Source organism: Oncorhynchus clarkii, chromosome 7 (genome assembly GCF_045791955.1).
Source record: "Oncorhynchus clarkii lewisi isolate Uvic-CL-2024 chromosome 7, UVic_Ocla_1.0, whole genome shotgun sequence".
Lineage (NCBI taxonomy): Eukaryota > Metazoa > Chordata > Actinopteri > Salmoniformes > Salmonidae > Oncorhynchus > Oncorhynchus clarkii.
Window position 1 is genome coordinate 2,949,585 of NC_092153.1, and position 20,349 is coordinate 2,969,933.

The window sequence follows — 20,349 nt, forward strand, 5'->3', positions numbered from 1 at the left end:
AGCAGAGGACGTTACCAGACTGATATCGTCTTAATGACGCGCGGACAGCAGAGGACGTTACCAGACTGATATCGTCTTAATGACGCGCGGACAGCAGTGGACGTTACCAGACTGATATCGTCTTAATGACGCGCGGACAGCAGAGGACGTTACCAGACTGATGTCGTCTTAATGACGCGCGGACAGCAGTGGACGTTACCAGACTGATATCGTCTTAATGACGCGCGGACAGCAGAGGACGTTACCAGACTGATATCGTCTTAATGACGCGCGGACAGCAGAGGACGTTACCAGACTGATATCGTCTTAATGACGCGCGGACAGCAGAGGACGTTACCAGACTGATATCGTCTTAATGACGCGCGGACAGCAGAGGACGTTACCAGACTGATATCGTCTTAATGACGCGCGGACAGCAGAGGACGTTACCAGACTGATATCGTCTTAATGACGCGCGGACAGCAGAGGACGTTACCAGACTGATATCGTCTTAATGACGCGCGGACAGCAGAGGACGTTACCAGACTGATATCGTCTTAATGACGCGCGGACAGCAGAGGACGTTACCAGACTGATATCGTCTTAATGACGCGCGGACAGCAGTGGACGTTACCAGACTGATGTCGTCTTAATGACGCGCGGACAGCAGTGGACGTTACCAGACTGATGTCGTCTTAATGACGCGCGGACAGCAGAGGACGTTACCAGACTGATGTCGTCTTAATGACGCGCGGACAGCAGTGGACGTTACCAGACTGATATCGTCTTAATGACGCGCGGACAGCAGAGGACGTTACCAGACTGATATCGTCTTAATGACGCGCGGACAGCAGAGGACGTTACCAGACTGATATCGTCTTAATGACGCGCGGACAGCAGAGGACGTTACCAGACTGATATCGTCTTAATGACGCGCGGACAGCAGTGGACGTTACCAGACTGATATCGTCTTAATGACGCGCGGACAGCAGAGGACGTTACCAGACTGATATCGTCTTAATGACGCGCGGACAGCAGAGGACGTTACCAGACTGATATCGTCTTAATGACGCGCGGACAGCAGAGGACGTTACCAGACTGATATCGTCTTAATGACGCGCGGACAGCAGAGGACGTTACCAGACTGATATCGTCTTAATGACGCGCGGACAGCAGTGGACGTTACCAGACTGATATCGTCTTAATGACGCGCGGACAGCAGAGGACGTTACCAGACTGATATCGTCTTAATGACGCGCGGACAGCAGAGGACGTTACCAGACTGATATCGTCTTAATGACGCGTGGACGTTACCAGACTGATATCGTCTTAATGACGCGCGGACAGCAGTGGACGTTACCAGACTGATATCGTCTTAATGACGCGCGGACAGCAGAGGACGTTACCAGACTGATATCGTCTTAATGACGCGCGGACAGCAGAGGACGTTACCAGACTGATATCGTCTTAATGACGCGCGGACAGCAGAGGACGTTACCAGACTGATGTCGTCTTAATGACGCGCGGACAGCAGTGGACGTTACCAGACTGATATCGTCTTAATGACGCGCGGACAGCAGAGGACGTTACCAGACTGATATCGTCTTAATGACGCGCGGACAGCAGTGGACGTTACCAGACTGATATCGTCTTAATGACGCGCGGACAGCAGAGGACGTTACCAGACTGATATCGTCTTAATGACGCGCGGACAGCAGTGGACGTTACCAGACTGATATCGTCTTAATGACGCGCGGACAGCAGAGGACGTTACCAGACTGATATCGTCTTAATGACGCGCGGACAGCAGTGGACGTTACCAGACTGATATCGTCTTAATGACGCGCGGACAGCAGTGGACGTTACCAGACTGATATCGTCTTAATGACGCGCGGACAGCAGTGGACGTTACCAGACTGATATCGTCTTAATGACGCGCGGACAGCAGTGGACGTTACCAGACTGATATCGTCTTAATGACGCGCGGACAGCAGTGGACGTTACCAGACTGATATCGTCTTAATGACGCGCGGACAGCAGTGGACGTTACCAGACTGATATCGTCTTAATGACGCGCGGACAGCAGTGGACGTTACCAGACTGATATCGTCTTAATGACGCGCGGACAGCAGTGGACGTTACCAGACTGATATCGTCTTAATGACGCGCGGACAGCAGTGGACGTTACCAGACTGATATCGTCTTAATGACGCGCGGACAGCAGTGGACGTTACCAGACTGATATCGTCTTAATGACGCGCGGACAGCAGTGGACGTTACCAGACTGATATCGTCTTAATGACGCGCGGACAGCAGTGGACGTTACCAGACTGATATCGTCTTAATGACGCGCGGACAGCAGTGGACGTTACCAGACTGATATCGTCTTAATGACGCGCGGACAGCAGTGGACGTTACCAGACTGATATCGTCTTAATGACGCGCGGACAGCAGTGGACGTTACCAGACTGATATCGTCTTAATGACGCGCGGACAGCAGTGGACGTTACCAGACTGATATCGTCTTAATGACGCGCGGACAGCAGTGGACGTTACCAGACTGGTATCGTCTTAATGACGCGCGGACAGCAGTGGACGTTACCAGACTGATATCGTCTTAATGACGCGCGGACAGCAGTGGACGTTACCAGACTGATATCGTCTTAATGACGCGCGGACAGCAGTGGACGTTACCAGACTGATATCGTCTTAATGACGCGCGGACAGCAGTGGACGTTACCAGACTGATATCGTCTTAATGACGCGCGGACAGCAGTGGACGTTACCAGACTGATATCGTCTTAATGACGCGCGGACAGCAGTGGACGTTACCAGACTGATATCGTCTTAATGACGCGCGGACAGCAGTGGACGTTACCAGACTGATATCGTCTTAATGACGCGCGGACAGCAGTGGACGTTACCAGACTGATATCGTCTTAATGACGCGCGGACAGCAGTGGACGTTACCAGACTGATATCGTCTTAATGACGCGCGGACAGCAGTGGACGTTACCAGACTGATATCGTCTTAATGACGCGCGGACAGCAGAGGACGTTACCAGACTGATATCGTCTTAATGACGCGCGGACAGCAGTGGACGTTACCAGACTGATATCGTCTTAATGACGCGCGGACAGCAGAGGACGTTACCAGACTGATATCGTCTTAATGACGCGCGGACAGCAGTGGACGTTACCAGACTGATATCGTCTTAATGACGCGCGGACAGCAGTGGACGTTACCAGACTGATATCGTCTTAATGACGCGCGGACAGCAGTGGACGTTACCAGACTGATATCGTCTTAATGACGCGCGGACAGCAGTGGACGTTACCAGACTGATATCGTCTTAATGACGCGCGGACAGCAGTGGACGTTACCAGACTGATATCGTCTTAATGACGCGCGGACAGCAGTGGACGTTACCAGACTGATATCGTCTTAATGACGCGCGGACAGCAGAGGACGTTACCAGACTGATATCGTCTTAATGACGCGCGGACAGCAGTGGACGTTACCAGACTGATATCGTCTTAATGACGCGCGGACAGCAGTGGACGTTACCAGACTGATATCGTCTTAATGACGCGCGGACAGCAGTGGACGTTACCAGACTGATATCGTCTTAATGACGCGCGGACAGCAGTGGACGTTACCAGACTGATATCGTCTTAATGACGCGCGGACAGCAGTGGACGTTACCAGACTGATATCGTCTTAATGACGCGCGGACAGCAGTGGACGTTACCAGACTGATATCGTCTTAATGAGTGAATGACGCGCGGACAGCAGTGGACGTTACCAGACTGATATCGTCTTAATGACGCGCGGACAGCAGTGGACGTTACCAGACTGATATCGTCTTAATGACGCGCGGACAGCAGTGGACGTTACCAGACTGATATCGTCTTAATGACGCGCGGACAGCAGTGGACGTTACCAGACTGATATCGTCTTAATGACGCGCGGACAGCAGTGGACGTTACCAGACTGATATCGTCTTAATGACGCGCGGACAGCAGTGGACGTTACCAGACTGATATCGTCTTAATGACGCGCGGACAGCAGTGGACGTTACCAGACTGATATCGTCTTAATGACGCGCGGACAGCAGTGGACGTTACCAGACTGATATCGTCTTAATGACGCGCGGACAGCAGTGGACGTTACCAGACTGATATCGTCTTAATGACGCGCGGACAGCAGAGGACGTTACCAGACTGATATCGTCTTAATGACGCGCGGACAGCAGTGGACGTTACCAGACTGATATCGTCTTAATGACGCGCGGACAGCAGTGGACGTTACCAGACTGATATCGTCTTAATGACGCGCGGACAGCAGAGGACGTTACCAGACTGATATCGTCTTAATGACGCGCGGACAGCAGAGGACGTTACCAGACTGATATCGTCTTAATGACGCGCGGACAGCAGAGGACGTTACCAGACTGATATCGTCTTAATGACGCGCGGACAGCAGAGGACGTTACCAGACTGATATCGTCTTAATGACGCGCGGACAGCAGTGGACGTTACCAGACTGATATCGTCTTAATGACGCGCGGACAGCAGAGGACGTTACCAGACTGATATCGTCTTAATGACGCGCGGACAGCAGAGGACGTTACCAGACTGATATCGTCTTAATGACGCGCGGACAGCAGTGGACGTTACCAGACTGATATCGTCTTAATGACGCGCGGACAGCAGTGGACGTTACCAGACTGATATCGTCTTAATGACGCGCGGACAGCAGAGGACGTTACCAGACTGATATCGTCTTAATGACGCGCGGACAGCAGAGGACGTTACCAGACTGATATCGTCTTAATGACGCGCGGACAGCAGAGGACGTTACCAGACTGATATCGTCTTAATGACGCGCGGACAGCAGAGGACGTTACCAGACTGATATCGTCTTAATGACGCGCGGACAGCAGTGGACGTTACCAGACTGATATCGTCTTAATGACGCGCGGACAGCAGAGGACGTTACCAGACTGATATCGTCTTAATGACGCGCGGACAGCAGTGGACGTTACCAGACTGATATCGTCTTAATGACGCGCGGACAGCAGAGGACGTTACCAGACTGATATCGTCTTAATGACGCGCGGACAGCAGTGGACGTTACCAGACTGATATCGTCTTAATGACGCGCGGACAGCAGAGGACGTTACCAGACTGATATCGTCTTAATGACGCGCGGACAGCAGTGGACGTTACCAGACTGATATCGTCTTAATGACGCGCGGACAGCAGTGGACGTTACCAGACTGATATCGTCTTAATGACGCGCGGACAGCAGTGGACGTTACCAGACTGATATCGTCTTAATGACGCGCGGACAGCAGTGGACGTTACCAGACTGATATCGTCTTAATGACGCGCGGACAGCAGTGGACGTTACCAGACTGATATCGTCTTAATGACGCGCGGACAGCAGTGGACGTTACCAGACTGATATCGTCTTAATGACGCGCGGACAGCAGTGGACGTTACCAGACTGATATCGTCTTAATGACGCGCGGACAGCAGTGGACGTTACCAGACTGATATCGTCTTAATGACGCGCGGACAGCAGTGGACGTTACCAGACTGATATCGTCTTAATGACGCGCGGACAGCAGTGGACGTTACCAGACTGATATCGTCTTAATGACGCGCGGACAGCAGTGGACGTTACCAGACTGATATCGTCTTAATGACGCGCGGACAGCAGTGGACGTTACCAGACTGATATCGTCTTAATGACGCGCGGACAGCAGTGGACGTTACCAGACTGATATCGTCTTAATGACGCGCGGACAGCAGTGGACGTTACCAGACTGATATCGTCTTAATGACGCGCGGACAGCAGTGGACGTTACCAGACTGATATCGTCTTAATGACGCGCGGACAGCAGTGGACGTTACCAGACTGATATCGTCTTAATGACGCGCGGACAGCAGTGGACGTTACCAGACTGATATCGTCTTAATGACGCGCGGACAGCAGTGGACGTTACCAGACTGATATCGTCTTAATGACGCGCGGACAGCAGAGGACGTTACCAGACTGATATCGTCTTAATGACGCGCGGACAGCAGTGGACGTTACCAGACTGATATCGTCTTAATGACGCGCGGACAGCAGTGGACGTTACCAGACTGATATCGTCTTAATGACGCGCGGACAGCAGTGGACGTTACCAGACTGATATCGTCTTAATGACGCGCGGACAGCAGAGGACGTTACCAGACTGATATCGTCTTAATGACGCGCGGACAGCAGTGGACGTTACCAGACTGATATCGTCTTAATGACGCGCGGACAGCAGAGGACGTTACCAGACTGATATCGTCTTAATGACGCGCGGACAGCAGAGGACGTTACCAGACTGATATCGTCTTAATGACGCGCGGACAGCAGTGGACGTTACCAGACTGATATCGTCTTAATGACGCGCGGACAGCAGAGGACGTTACCAGACTGATATCGTCTTAATGACGCGCGGACAGCAGTGGACGTTACCAGACTGATATCGTCTTAATGACGCGCGGACAGCAGAGGACGTTACCAGACTGATATCGTCTTAATGACGCGCGGACAGCAGTGGACGTTACCAGACTGATATCGTCTTAATGACGCGCGGACAGCAGTGGACGTTACCAGACTGATATCGTCTTAATGACGCGCGGACAGCAGTGGACGTTACCAGACTGATATCGTCTTAATGACGCGCGGACAGCAGTGGACGTTACCAGACTGATATCGTCTTAATGACGCGCGGACAGCAGTGGACGTTACCAGACTGATATCGTCTTAATGACGCGCGGACAGCAGTGGACGTTACCAGACTGATATCGTCTTAATGACGCGCGGACAGCAGAGGACGTTACCAGACTGATATCGTCTTAATGACGCGCGGACAGCAGTGGACGTTACCAGACTGATATCGTCTTAATGACGCGCGGACAGCAGTGGACGTTACCAGACTGATATCGTCTTAATGACGCGCGGACAGCAGTGGACGTTACCAGACTGATATCGTCTTAATGACGCGCGGACAGCAGTGGACGTTACCAGACTGATATCGTCTTAATGAGTGACGTCGCTGATCGTCCGAGACGCGCGGACAGCAGTGGACGTTACCAGACTGATATCGTCTTAATGAGTGACGTCGCTGATCGTCTGAGACGCGCGGACAGCAGTGGACGTTACCAGACTGATATAGTCTTAATGAGTGACGTCGCTGATCGTCTGAGACGCGCGGACAGCAGTGGACGTTACCAGACTGATATCGTCTTAATGACGCGCGGACAGCAGTGGACGTTACCAGACTGATATCGTCTTAATGACGCGCGGACAGCAGTGGACGTTACCAGACTGATATCGTCTTAATGACGCGCGGACAGCAGTGGACGTTACCAGACTGATATCGTCTTAATGACGCGCGGACAGCAGTGGACGTTACCAGACTGATATCGTCTTAATGACGCGCGGACAGCAGTGGACGTTACCAGACTGATATCGTCTTAATGACGCGCGGACAGCAGTGGACGTTACCAGACTGATATCGTCTTAATGACGCGCGGACAGCAGTGGACGTTACCAGACTGATATCGTCTTAATGACGCGCGGACAGCAGTGGACGTTACCAGACTGGTATCGTCTTAATGACGCGCGGACAGCAGTGGACGTTACCAGACTGGTATCGTCTTAATGACGCGCGGACAGCAGAGGACGTTACCAGACTGATATCGTCTTAATGACGCGCGGACAGCAGAGGACGTTACCAGACTGATATCGTCTTAATGACGCGCGGACAGCAGTGGACGTTACCAGACTGATATCGTCTTAATGACGCGCGGACAGCAGTGGACGTTACCAGACTGATATCGTCTTAATGACGCGCGGACAGCAGTGGACGTTACCAGACTGATATCGTCTTAATGACGCGCGGACAGCAGAGGACGTTACCAGACTGATATCGTCTTAATGACGCGCGGACAGCAGAGGACGTTACCAGACTGATATCGTCTTAATGACGCGCGGACAGCAGAGGACGTTACCAGACTGATATCGTCTTAATGACGCGCGGACAGCAGAGGACGTTACCAGACTGATATCGTCTTAATGACGCGCGGACAGCAGTGGACGTTACCAGACTGATATCGTCTTAATGACGCGCGGACAGCAGAGGACGTTACCAGACTGATATCGTCTTAATGACGCGCGGACAGCAGTGGACGTTACCAGACTGATATCGTCTTAATGACGCGCGGACAGCAGAGGACGTTACCAGACTGATATCGTCTTAATGACGCGCGGACAGCAGTGGACGTTACCAGACTGATATCGTCTTAATGACGCGCGGACAGCAGTGGACGTTACCAGACTGATATCGTCTTAATGACGCGCGGACAGCAGTGGACGTTACCAGACTGATATCGTCTTAATGACGCGCGGACAGCAGTGGACGTTACCAGACTGATATCGTCTTAATGACGCGCGGACAGCAGAGGACGTTACCAGACTGATATCGTCTTAATGACGCGCGGACAGCAGAGGACGTTACCAGACTGATATCGTCTTAATGACGCGCGGACAGCAGAGGACGTTACCAGACTGATATCGTCTTAATGACGCGCGGACAGCAGAGGACGTTACCAGACTGATATCGTCTTAATGACGCGCGGACAGCAGTGGACGTTACCAGACTGATATCGTCTTAATGACGCGCGGACAGCAGAGGACGTTACCAGACTGATATCGTCTTAATGACGCGCGGACAGCAGTGGACGTTACCAGACTGATATCGTCTTAATGACGCGCGGACAGCAGAGGACGTTACCAGACTGATATCGTCTTAATGACGCGCGGACAGCAGTGGACGTTACCAGACTGATATCGTCTTAATGACGCGCGGACAGCAGTGGACGTTACCAGACTGATATCGTCTTAATGACGCGCGGACAGCAGTGGACGTTACCAGACTGATATCGTCTTAATGACGCGCGGACAGCAGTGGACGTTACCAGACTGATATCGTCTTAATGACGCGCGGACAGCAGTGGACGTTACCAGACTGATATCGTCTTAATGACGCGCGGACAGCAGTGGACGTTACCAGACTGATATCGTCTTAATGACGCGCGGACAGCAGAGGACGTTACCAGACTGATATCGTCTTAATGACGCGCGGACAGCAGTGGACGTTACCAGACTGATATCGTCTTAATGACGCGCGGACAGCAGTGGACGTTACCAGACTGATATCGTCTTAATGACGCGCGGACAGCAGTGGACGTTACCAGACTGATATCGTCTGAGACGCGCGGACAGCAGTGGACGTTACCAGACTGATATCGTCTTAATGAGTGACGTCGCTGATCGTCTGAGACGCGCGGACAGCAGTGGACGTTACCAGACTGATATAGTCTTAATGAGTGACGTCGCTGATCGTCTGAGACGCGCGGACAGCAGTGGACGTTACCAGACTGATATAGTCTTAATGAGTGACGTCGCTGATCGTCTGAGACGCGCGGACAGCAGTGGACGTTACCAGACTGATATCGTCTTAATGACGCGCGGACAGCAGTGGACGTTACCAGACTGATATCGTCTTAATGACGCGCGGACAGCAGTGGACGTTACCAGACTGATATCGTCTTAATGACGCGCGGACAGCAGTGGACGTTACCAGACTGATATCGTCTTAATGACGCGCGGACAGCAGTGGACGTTACCAGACTGATATCGTCTTAATGACGCGCGGACAGCAGTGGACGTTACCAGACTGATATCGTCTTAATGACGCGCGGACAGCAGTGGACGTTACCAGACTGATATCGTCTTAATGACGCGCGGACAGCAGTGGACGTTACCAGACTGATATCGTCTTAATGACGCGCGGACAGCAGTGGACGTTACCAGACTGGTATCGTCTTAATGACGCGCGGACAGCAGTGGACGTTACCAGACTGGTATCGTCTTAATGACGCGCGGACAGCAGAGGACGTTACCAGACTGATATCATCTTAATGACGCGCGGACAGCAGAGGACGTTACCAGACTGATATCGTCTTAATGACGCGCGGACAGCAGTGGACGTTACCAGACTGATATCGTCTTAATGACGCGCGGACAGCAGTGGACGTTACCAGACTGATATCGTCTTAATGACGCGCGGACAGCAGTGGACGTTACCAGACTGATATCGTCTTAATGACGCGCGGACAGCAGAGGACGTTACCAGACTGATATCGTCTTAATGACGCGCGGACAGCAGAGGACGTTACCAGACTGATATCGTCTTAATGACGCGCGGACAGCAGAGGACGTTACCAGACTGATATCGTCTTAATGACGCGCGGACAGCAGAGGACGTTACCAGACTGATATCGTCTTAATGACGCGCGGACAGCAGTGGACGTTACCAGACTGATATCGTCTTAATGACGCGCGGACAGCAGAGGACGTTACCAGACTGATATCGTCTTAATGACGCGCGGACAGCAGTGGACGTTACCAGACTGATATCGTCTTAATGACGCGCGGACAGCAGAGGACGTTACCAGACTGATATCGTCTTAATGACGCGCGGACAGCAGTGGACGTTACCAGACTGATATCGTCTTAATGACGCGCGGACAGCAGTGGACGTTACCAGACTGATATCGTCTTAATGACGCGCGGACAGCAGTGGACGTTACCAGACTGATATCGTCTTAATGACGCGCGGACAGCAGTGGACGTTACCAGACTGATATCGTCTTAATGACGCGCGGACAGCAGTGGACGTTACCAGACTGATATCGTCTTAATGACGCGCGGACAGCAGTGGACGTTACCAGACTGATATCGTCTTAATGACGCGCGGACAGCAGAGGACGTTACCAGACTGATATCGTCTTAATGACGCGCGGACAGCAGTGGACGTTACCAGACTGATATCGTCTTAATGACGCGCGGACAGCAGTGGACGTTACCAGACTGATATCGTCTTAATGACGCGCGGACAGCAGTGGACGTTACCAGACTGATATCGTCTGAGACGCGCGGACAGCAGTGGACGTTACCAGACTGATATCGTCTTAATGAGTGACGTCGCTGATCGTCTGAGACGCGCGGACAGCAGTGGACGTTACCAGACTGATATAGTCTTAATGAGTGACGTCGCTGATCGTCTGAGACGCGCGGACAGCAGTGGACGTTACCAGACTGATATAGTCTTAATGAGTGACGTCGCTGATCGTCTGAGACGCGCGGACAGCAGTGGACGTTACCAGACTGATATCGTCTTAATGACGCGCGGACAGCAGTGGACGTTACCAGACTGATATCGTCTTAATGACGCGCGGACAGCAGTGGACGTTACCAGACTGATATCGTCTTAATGACGCGCGGACAGCAGTGGACGTTACCAGACTGATATCGTCTTAATGACGCGCGGACAGCAGTGGACGTTACCAGACTGATATCGTCTTAATGACGCGCGGACAGCAGTGGACGTTACCAGACTGATATCGTCTTAATGACGCGCGGACAGCAGTGGACGTTACCAGACTGATATCGTCTTAATGACGCGCGGACAGCAGTGGACGTTACCAGACTGATATCGTCTTAATGACGCGCGGACAGCAGTGGACGTTACCAGACTGATATCGTCTTAATGACGCGCGGACAGCAGTGGACGTTACCAGACTGATATCGTCTTAATGACGCGCGGACAGCAGTGGACGTTACCAGACTGATATCGTCTTAATGACGCGCGGACAGCAGTGGACGTTACCAGACTGATATCGTCTTAATGACGCGCGGACAGCAGTGGACGTTACCAGACTGATATCGTCTTAATGACGCGCGGACAGCAGAGGACGTTACCAGACTGATATCGTCTTAATGACGCGCGGACAGCAGAGGACGTTACCAGACTGATATCGTCTTAATGAGTGACGTCGCTGATCGTCTGAGACGCGCGGACAGCAGTGGACGTTACCAGACTGATATCGTCTTAATGACGCGCGGACAGCAGTGGACGTTACCAGACTGATGTCGTCTTAATGAGTGACGTCGCTGATCGTCCGAGACGCGCGGACAGCAGTGGACGTTACCAGACTGATATCGTCTTAATGACGCGCGGACAGCAGTGGACGTTACCAGACTGATATCGTCTTAATGAGTGACGTCGCTGATCGTCTGAGACGCGCGGACAGCAGAGGACGTTACCAGACTGACATCGTCTTAATGAGGGACGTCGCTGGGTGTCATTCATCAAACGGCGGCTGCACTGTAGAGATGCAGGAATTCAACATGAGTTTTAGTCCAGCGTTGGTGTTCATCTGCATTGGGGGAAACCAGCCCTGGAACTATTGGTTCATGTAGACCTGAATGTACACATGTAGCTAGATAGTTCATGTAGACCTGAATGTACACATGTAGCTAGATAGTTCATGTAGACCTGAATGTACACATGTAGCTAGCTAGATTGTTCATGTAGCTAGATAGTTCATGTAGACCTGAATGTAGTTAGATAGATGGAGTGTAATGTTAACTCACACCCTGCTAACTGAGGATTCCATGTGTCCCCCAAATGGCACCCTATTCCCTACAAAAGTAGTGCACTATATAGGGAATAGGGCTCTGGTCTAAAATAGTGCAGTATATAGAGAATAGCCCTGGTCTAAAATAGTGCAGGGAATAGGGTGCCAATTGAGATGTAACTCATGTGAGATTCATGTTGCTGACTGAAGCTCATCGTAACTGGAATAAACATTTATTTAAGAACAAGATTTGGATTCTATGACTTTGCACTTTTCTCCTCTGAGTGATGAGATCACTGATGACGTTGGGCAGTAGACTTGAAGTGTCGTCGTACATGAATGATAGTGTCTGTTGTAGTGCACTAGAAACTAGCCTGATTCTCTGTACACCAGACATTATTAAATAAACTACTGACTCTTCTCCCCCCCGCCCAGTCTGTTCTTTCTGCTACTTTTGTAGTCCCTGTAAATCTCTAGTGCTGGGAACTACAAACCCCATCTATTCTCAACTCAGGAAGCAGAAGAAAGGTGTTTCAGATGTCTTTTATTGACCTTAGCAAGACGCATAATAGAAAAATGATCAAAACATTCTCTACAAAAATAAAAAGATCAACTCGCTACAATGGATGAACACAATCTCATATGGGAGGAGAGGGGAGGAGCTAAACGATATTACACACCAGGTCAACACGATCTCATGTGAGGAGAGGGGAGGAGCTAAACGATATTACACACCAGTTCAACACGATCTCATGGGAGGAGAGGGGAGGAGCTAAACGATATTACACACCAGGTCAACACGATCTCATGTGAGGAGAGGGGAGGAGCTAAACGATATTACACACCAGTTCAACACGATCTCATGGGAGGAGAGGGGAGGAGCTAAACGATATTACACACCAGGTCAACACGATCTCATGGGAGGAGAGGGGAGGAGCTAAACGATATTACACACCAGTTCAACACATCCATCATGAAACAACCTTAACCTTGTTCTGTTCCTCAGTCCGACAGCGTCCACAACCTTTTGTTTAGAAACGCAGTAAAACCACAAAACACACAATCCCCCCCCCCCCCCCCCCCCCCCCCCCCCAAGGCCTTTCAAATGTTCCTGTGACCTACAAGATAATCCGCTCAGTATTTCTGACCAGAGAGGAGGAGGTGTTAGACATTCAAGTTTCCCTTTTTGTTCCCTCACAGGAGTCTTCAGACCTCCCTAAGTGACGTCGTAGAAAAGATGGCGGTCCTGAAGGAAAGGAGATGAGGAAGGAAGGGAAGCTTGTTGAGTCCATCACAAAAACGTGCTTCTAGGAAAGACCCACTCTTCCATAAGAGTTGAATACTATATAATTTAATATCGGATTAATTTAATTTACACAAAAAAACTGCAATTGAAAAAAAATAAACTCTTTAAATTCCGTTTAAAGCGAGAATCCACCCAAGTCAAACATGATATCAGAACTAAAAGGGTATACTGAGCCAGCTGCAGTAGAGATGGGCTAGAGACAGAGAGACGAGGGGGAAGGTAGGTTTGACCAGGCACTCGTCTGTTAGTAGGTAGCAGAGGATGATGAGTTACTATGAATAACTATACACAGACAGACAGACAGACAGACAAGACAGACAAGACAGACAAGACAGACAAGACACACAGACACACTGCAGAGAGGGCCTGGTTTGTACATGGTCCAGTCAGTCATTAGTAGCAGTGGTTGGCTGAGGTTCCGGCTCTCTGCTGTCTGCCTGAAAAGACTCCCTATATTGTGCACTAAGTTTGACCAGAATCCACATAGACCTCTGGTCAAAAATAGTGCACTATATAGGGAATAGGGTGCTGTTTGATACACATATGGTTGTGTGTCGGTGTTCTCAGATGGTCTGGTATCCAGCATGGCTCCTCTTCCTGCCGATGAGGTAAGCGATGAGAACGATGAGAACCAGGCCGGCCAGAGCAGCTCCCACGACGATGGGAATCAGCATGCTGTCCTGATCCAACTGACACTCCTCCGCTAGAGGGAGGGAGAGGGGGGATGAGGAGGGAGAGGAGGGATGTGGAGGGAGAGGGGGATGTGGAGGGAGAGGGGGGATGTGGAGGGAAAGGGGGGATGTGGAGGGAAAGGGGGGATGTGGAGGGAAAGGGGGGATGTGGAGGGAGAGGGGGGATGTGGAGGGAGAGGGGGGATGTGGAGGGAAAGGGGGGATGTGGAGGGAAAGGGGGGATGTGGAGGGAAAGGGGGGATGTGGAGGGAGAGGGGGGATGAGGAGGGAAAGGGGGGATGTGGAGGGAGAGGGGGGATGTGGAGGGAGAGGAGGGATGTGGAGGGAGAGGAGGGATGTAGAGGGAGAGAAAGAAAAACAGAGATGTAACTCGTGAGATTCATGTTGCTGACTGAAGCTCATCGTAACTGGAATAAACATTTATTTAAGAACAAGATTTGGATTCTATGACTTTGCACTTTTCTCCTCTGAGTGATGAGATCACTGATGACGTTGGGCAGTAGACGTGAAGTGTCGTCGTACATGAATGATAGTGTCTGTTGTAGTGCACTAGAAACTAGCCTGATTCTCTGTACACCAGACATTATTAAATAAACTACTGAACTTCTAATCAAGGACACATTGACTAAGTGGAGAGAGAGGAGATGGATAGATCATATGAAAGGGTAGAGAGAGAGAGGAGAGATCATATGAAAGGGTAGAGAGAGAGGAGAGATGGATAGATCATATGAAAGGGTAGAGAGAGAGAGGAGAGATCATATGAAAGGGTAGAGAGAGAGGAGATGGATAGATCATATGAAAGGGTAGCGAGAGAGGAGAGATCATATGAAAGTGTAGAGAGAGAGAGGAGAGATGGATAGATCATATGAAAGGGTAGAGAGAGAGGAGATGGATAGATCATATGAAAGGGTAGAGAGAGATAGGAGAGATCATATGAAAGGGTAGAGAGAGAGGAGATGGATAGATCATATGAAAGGGTAGAGAGAGAGGAGAGATGGATAGATCATATGAAAGGGTAGAGAGAGAGAGGAGAGATGGATAGACCATATGAAAGGGTAGAGAGAGAGGAGAGAGATGGATAGATCATATGAAAGGGTAGAGAGGGAGGAGAGATGGATAGATCATATGAAAGGGTAGAGAGAGAGGAGAGATGGATAGATCATATGAAAGGGTAGAGAGAGGAGAGATGGATAGACCATATGAAAGTGTAGAGAGAGAGAGGAGAGATGGATAGATCATATGAAAGGGTAGAGAGAGAGGAGAGATGGATAGACCATATGAAAGTGTAGAGAGAGAGAGGAGAGATGGATAGATCATATGAAAGGGTAGAGAGAGAGAGAGGAGAGATGGATAGATCATATGAAAGGGTAGAGAGAGAGGAGAGATGGATAGATCATATGAAAGGGTAGAGAGAGAGGAGAGATGGATAGACCATATGAAAGGAGAGGAGAGATGGATAGACCATATGAAAGGGTAGAGAGAGAGAACGCTAGATTAGATCATATCCGGTACCTTGTGCAAACTGTCCTCTGGTGATGCCGAAGGGCTGGACCTGCAGGTGGAAGGTGTTGAGGGAGAAGTTCTGGTCTACAGACAGAGTCTGTTCTGAACTACACATGTAGCTACGCCCCAGGGAGCCACGCAGGTAGTCCAGACTACTGTTACTGGTGTTGAACGGGGCTGGAGGGAGGGAGAGAGAGAGAGAGGAAGTGTAGAGAGGTAGAGGTGAACAGAGATCCAGACATTGTTATGGAACAGCAATTATTCAACAGAGAGAAAGAGAGAGAGAGATAAAGAGAGGGGGACATAGAGAGAGAGAGAGAGAGGGGGACATAGAGAGAGAGAGAGGGACAGATAGAGAAAGAGAGAGAGAGAGAGAGAGAGAGAGAGAGAGGTACAGAGAGAGAGAGAGAGAGAGAGAGGGACAGAGAGAGAGAGAGAGAGAGAGAGAGAGAGGTACAGAGAGAGAGAGAGAGAGAGAGAGAGGGACAGAGAGAGAGAGAAGGACAGAGCGAGAGAGAGGGACAGAGCGAGAGAGAGAGAGAGGTGGTAAAGGTGAGTGGTAGTATATATAATCTCAGTCCTGAAGAGACCGATCATCAGTGTAACATACTGGTACTGTTTGGTCTATATGAACACTATTGATAACAGAGGAAACACTAACCTGTCATATCAGACCAAGCTGCTACCACAGACAGACCAGTCAGGTGGTACCTGTTAGACGTGGTGTTCTGGAAAGACAAGAAACAACATCAGCCACAGAGGAGAGGAGAGAGAATTGACAGACAGACAGATAGATAACCACAGATAGGTAATCAGACAGACTGATATCCAGTCAGGCAGATAGGTAAAGAGACCGACAGACAGGGAGACAGACAGATAGGTAAACAGACAGACTGATAACCAGTCAGGCAGACAGGTAAACAGACAGGGAGGCAGACAGACTGATAACCAGACAGGCAGGGAGGCAGACAGACAGACAAAAGTGTAAAAGACTGACAGACAGGTAAACGGTAGAGTGATGATGTCACCAGAGTAAACAGGAAGCTGAGGTTGGTGGCACTGCCCTGTGTCAGCACCAGGGTGGCGCTGGTGGGGTCACATGATCCTGAGCTGGTCGTCTGATTGGGCTGCAGGTTTACTACTTCCTGGATAGTCTGTCAATGAGGAGGAGAGGGATAGGTTATTGTGTGTTACTGGGACAGTGTGTGTGTGTGTGTGTGTGTGTGTGTGTGTGTGTGTGTGTGTGTGTGTTACCTTATTCTGTGAGGCAGAGAAGTGGGAGATGTTGAGCTGCAGTGCCATGCGGGCCAGCAGACAGACGGTCCCATTGCTATTGGAGACAGAGTAGCTGCCCTGGTTAGGTGTTCCAGGGGGGGTGGGGACGGGGGCGGGGGCTGCTGTGGTGGAGGAGGGGGGTGGAGGCGGGGCTGTGGTGGTGGAGGGGGATGGAGGCGGGGCTGTGGTGAAGCTCTGGTCAGCAGTACACACACTCTCTGGGAAGAACAGAACAGACGGTTCAGACCAGCTTTCACACAACACGGGTCAATAACCTCATACTGTTCAGACCAGCTATCACACAACACGGGTCAATACCCTCATACTGTTCAGACCAGCTATCACACAACACGGGTCAATACCCTCATACTGTTCAGACCAGCTATCACACAACACAACACGGGTCAATACCCTCAGACTGTTCAGACCAGCTATCACACAACACAACACGGGTCAATACCCTCATACTGTTCAGACCAGCTATCACACAACACGGGTCAATACCCTCATACTGTTCAGACCAGCTATCACACAACACGGGTCAATACCCTCATACTGTTCAGACCAGCTATCACACAGCACGGGTCAATACCCTCATACTGTTCAGACCAGCTATCACACAACACGGGTCAATACCCTCATACTGTTCAGACCAGCTATCACACAACACGGGTCAATACCATCATACTGTTCAGACCAGCTATCACACAACACGGGTCAATACCCTCATACTGTTCAGACCAGCTATCACACAACACGGGTCAATACCCTCATACTGTTCAGACCAGCTATCACACAACACGGGACAATACCCTCATACTGTTCAGACCAGCTATCACACAACACGGGTCAATACCCTCATACTGTTCAGACCAGCTATCACACAACACGGGTCAATACCCTCAAACTGTTCAGACCAGCTATCACACAACACGGGTCAATACCCTCATACTGTTCAGACCAGCTATCACACAACACGGGTCAATACCCTCATACTGTTCAGACCAGCTATCACACAACACGGGTCAATACCCTCATACTGTTCAGACCAGCTATCACACAACACGGGTCAATACCCTCATACTGTTCAGACCAGCTGTCACACAACACAACACGGGTCAATACCCTCATACTGTTCAGACCAGCTATCACACAGCACGGGTCAATACCCTCATACTGTTCAGACCAGCTATCACACAACACGGGTCAATACCCTCATACTGTTCAGACCAGCTATCACACAACACGGGTCAATACCATCATACTGTTCAGACCAGCTGTCACATAACACAACACGGGTCAATACCCTCATACTGTTCAGACCAGCTATCACACAACACGGGTCAATACCCTCATACTGTTCAGACCAGCTATCACACAACACGGGTCAATACCCTCATACTGTTCAGACCAGCTGTCACACAACACAACACGGGTCAATACCCTCATACTGTTCAGACCAGCTATCACACAACACAACACGGGTCAATACCCTCATACTGTTCAGACCAGCTATCACACAACACAACGCAGGTCAATACCCTCATACTGTTCAGACCAGCTATCACACAACACGGGTCAATACCATCATACTGTTCAGACCAGCTGTCACATAACACAACACGGGTCAATACCCTCATACTGTTCAGACCAGCTATCACACAACACGGGTCAATACCCTCATACTGTTCAGACCAGCTATCACACAACACGGGTCAATACCCTCATACTGTTCAGACCAGCTGTCACACAACACAACACGGGTCAATACCCTCATACTGTTCAGACCAGCTATCACACAACACAACACGGGTCAATACCCTCATACTGTTCAGACCAGCTATCACACAACACAACGCAGGTCAATACCCTCATACTGTTCAGACCAGCTATCACACAACACAGGTCAATACCCTCATACTGTTCAGACCAGCTATCACACAACACGGGTCAATACCATCATACTGTTCAGACCAGCTGTCACATAACACAACACAGGTCAATACCCTCATACTGTTCAGACCAGCTATCACACAACACGGGTCAATACCCTCATACTGTTCAGACCAGCTATCACACAACACGGGTCAATACCCTCATACTGATCAGACCAGCTATCACACAACACGGGTCAATACCCTCATACTGTTCAGACCAGCTATCACACAACACGGGTCAATACCCTCATACTGTTCAGACCAGCTATCACACAACACGGGTCAATACCCTCATACTGTTCAGACCAGCAACCACACAACACGGGTCAATACCCTCATACTGTTCATTTAAACACAATAAGTTAAGTGGTCAAAGTCAAACATGTAAAGGAATAACCAAATGGTTGATGGTCAGTAAACAGTTGTTAATGGTTGATGGGCAGTAAACAGTTGTTAATGGTTGATGGCCAGTGAACAGTTGTTAATGGTTGATGGTCAGTAAACAGTTGTTAATGGTTGATGGTCAGTAAACAGTTGTTAATGGTTGATGGGCAGTAAACAGTTGTTAATGGTTGATGGGCAGTAAACAGTTGTTAATGGTTGATGGTCAGTGAACAGTTGTTAATGGTTGATGGTCAGTAAACAGTTGTTAATGGTTGATGGCCAGTGAACAGTTGTTAATGGTTGATGGGCAGTAAACAGTTGTTAATGGTTGATGGTCAGTAAACAGTTGTCAATGGTTGATGGTCAGTGAACAGTTGTTAATGGTTGATGGCCAGTGAACAGTTGTTAATGGTTGATGGTCAGTGAACAGTTGTTAATGGTTGATGGTCAGTGAACAGTTGTTAATGGTTGATGGTCAGTGAACAGTTGTTAATGGTTGATGGTCAGTAAACAGTTGTTAATGGTTGATGGTCAGTAAACAGTTGTTAATGGTTGATGGTCAGTGAACAGTTGTTAATGGTTGATGGTCAGTAAACAGTTGTTAATGGTTGATGGTCAGTGAACAGTTGTTAATGGTTGATGGTCAGTGAACAGTTGTTAATGGTTGATGGTCAGTGAACAGTTGTTAATGGTTGATGGTCAGTAAACAGTTGTTAATGGTTGATGGTCAGTGAACAGT

The 20,349-nt window shown here is 50.0% G+C and overlaps 1 protein-coding gene across 1 annotated transcript in view; it reads right to left on the reverse strand.

Moving 5' to 3' along the window:
• Positions 1–13,037: 13,037 nt before the first annotated feature.
• LOC139412729 (lysosome-associated membrane glycoprotein 1-like) overlaps positions 13,038–20,349 on the reverse strand; it is a 17,736-nt gene continuing 10,424 nt past the window's right edge. Inside the window, exons 5-9 of the mRNA XM_071159403.1 lie at positions 17,269–17,507; positions 17,043–17,168; positions 16,676–16,742; positions 16,024–16,191; positions 13,038–14,522 (exon numbers count right to left, since the gene is read on the reverse strand). Of these exons, the coding sequence (XP_071015504.1) occupies positions 14,383–14,522; positions 16,024–16,191; positions 16,676–16,742; positions 17,043–17,168; positions 17,269–17,507 (740 nt within the window). The 3' untranslated portion in view covers positions 13,038–14,382. The remainder of the gene's footprint in view (positions 14,523–16,023; positions 16,192–16,675; positions 16,743–17,042; positions 17,169–17,268; positions 17,508–20,349) is intronic.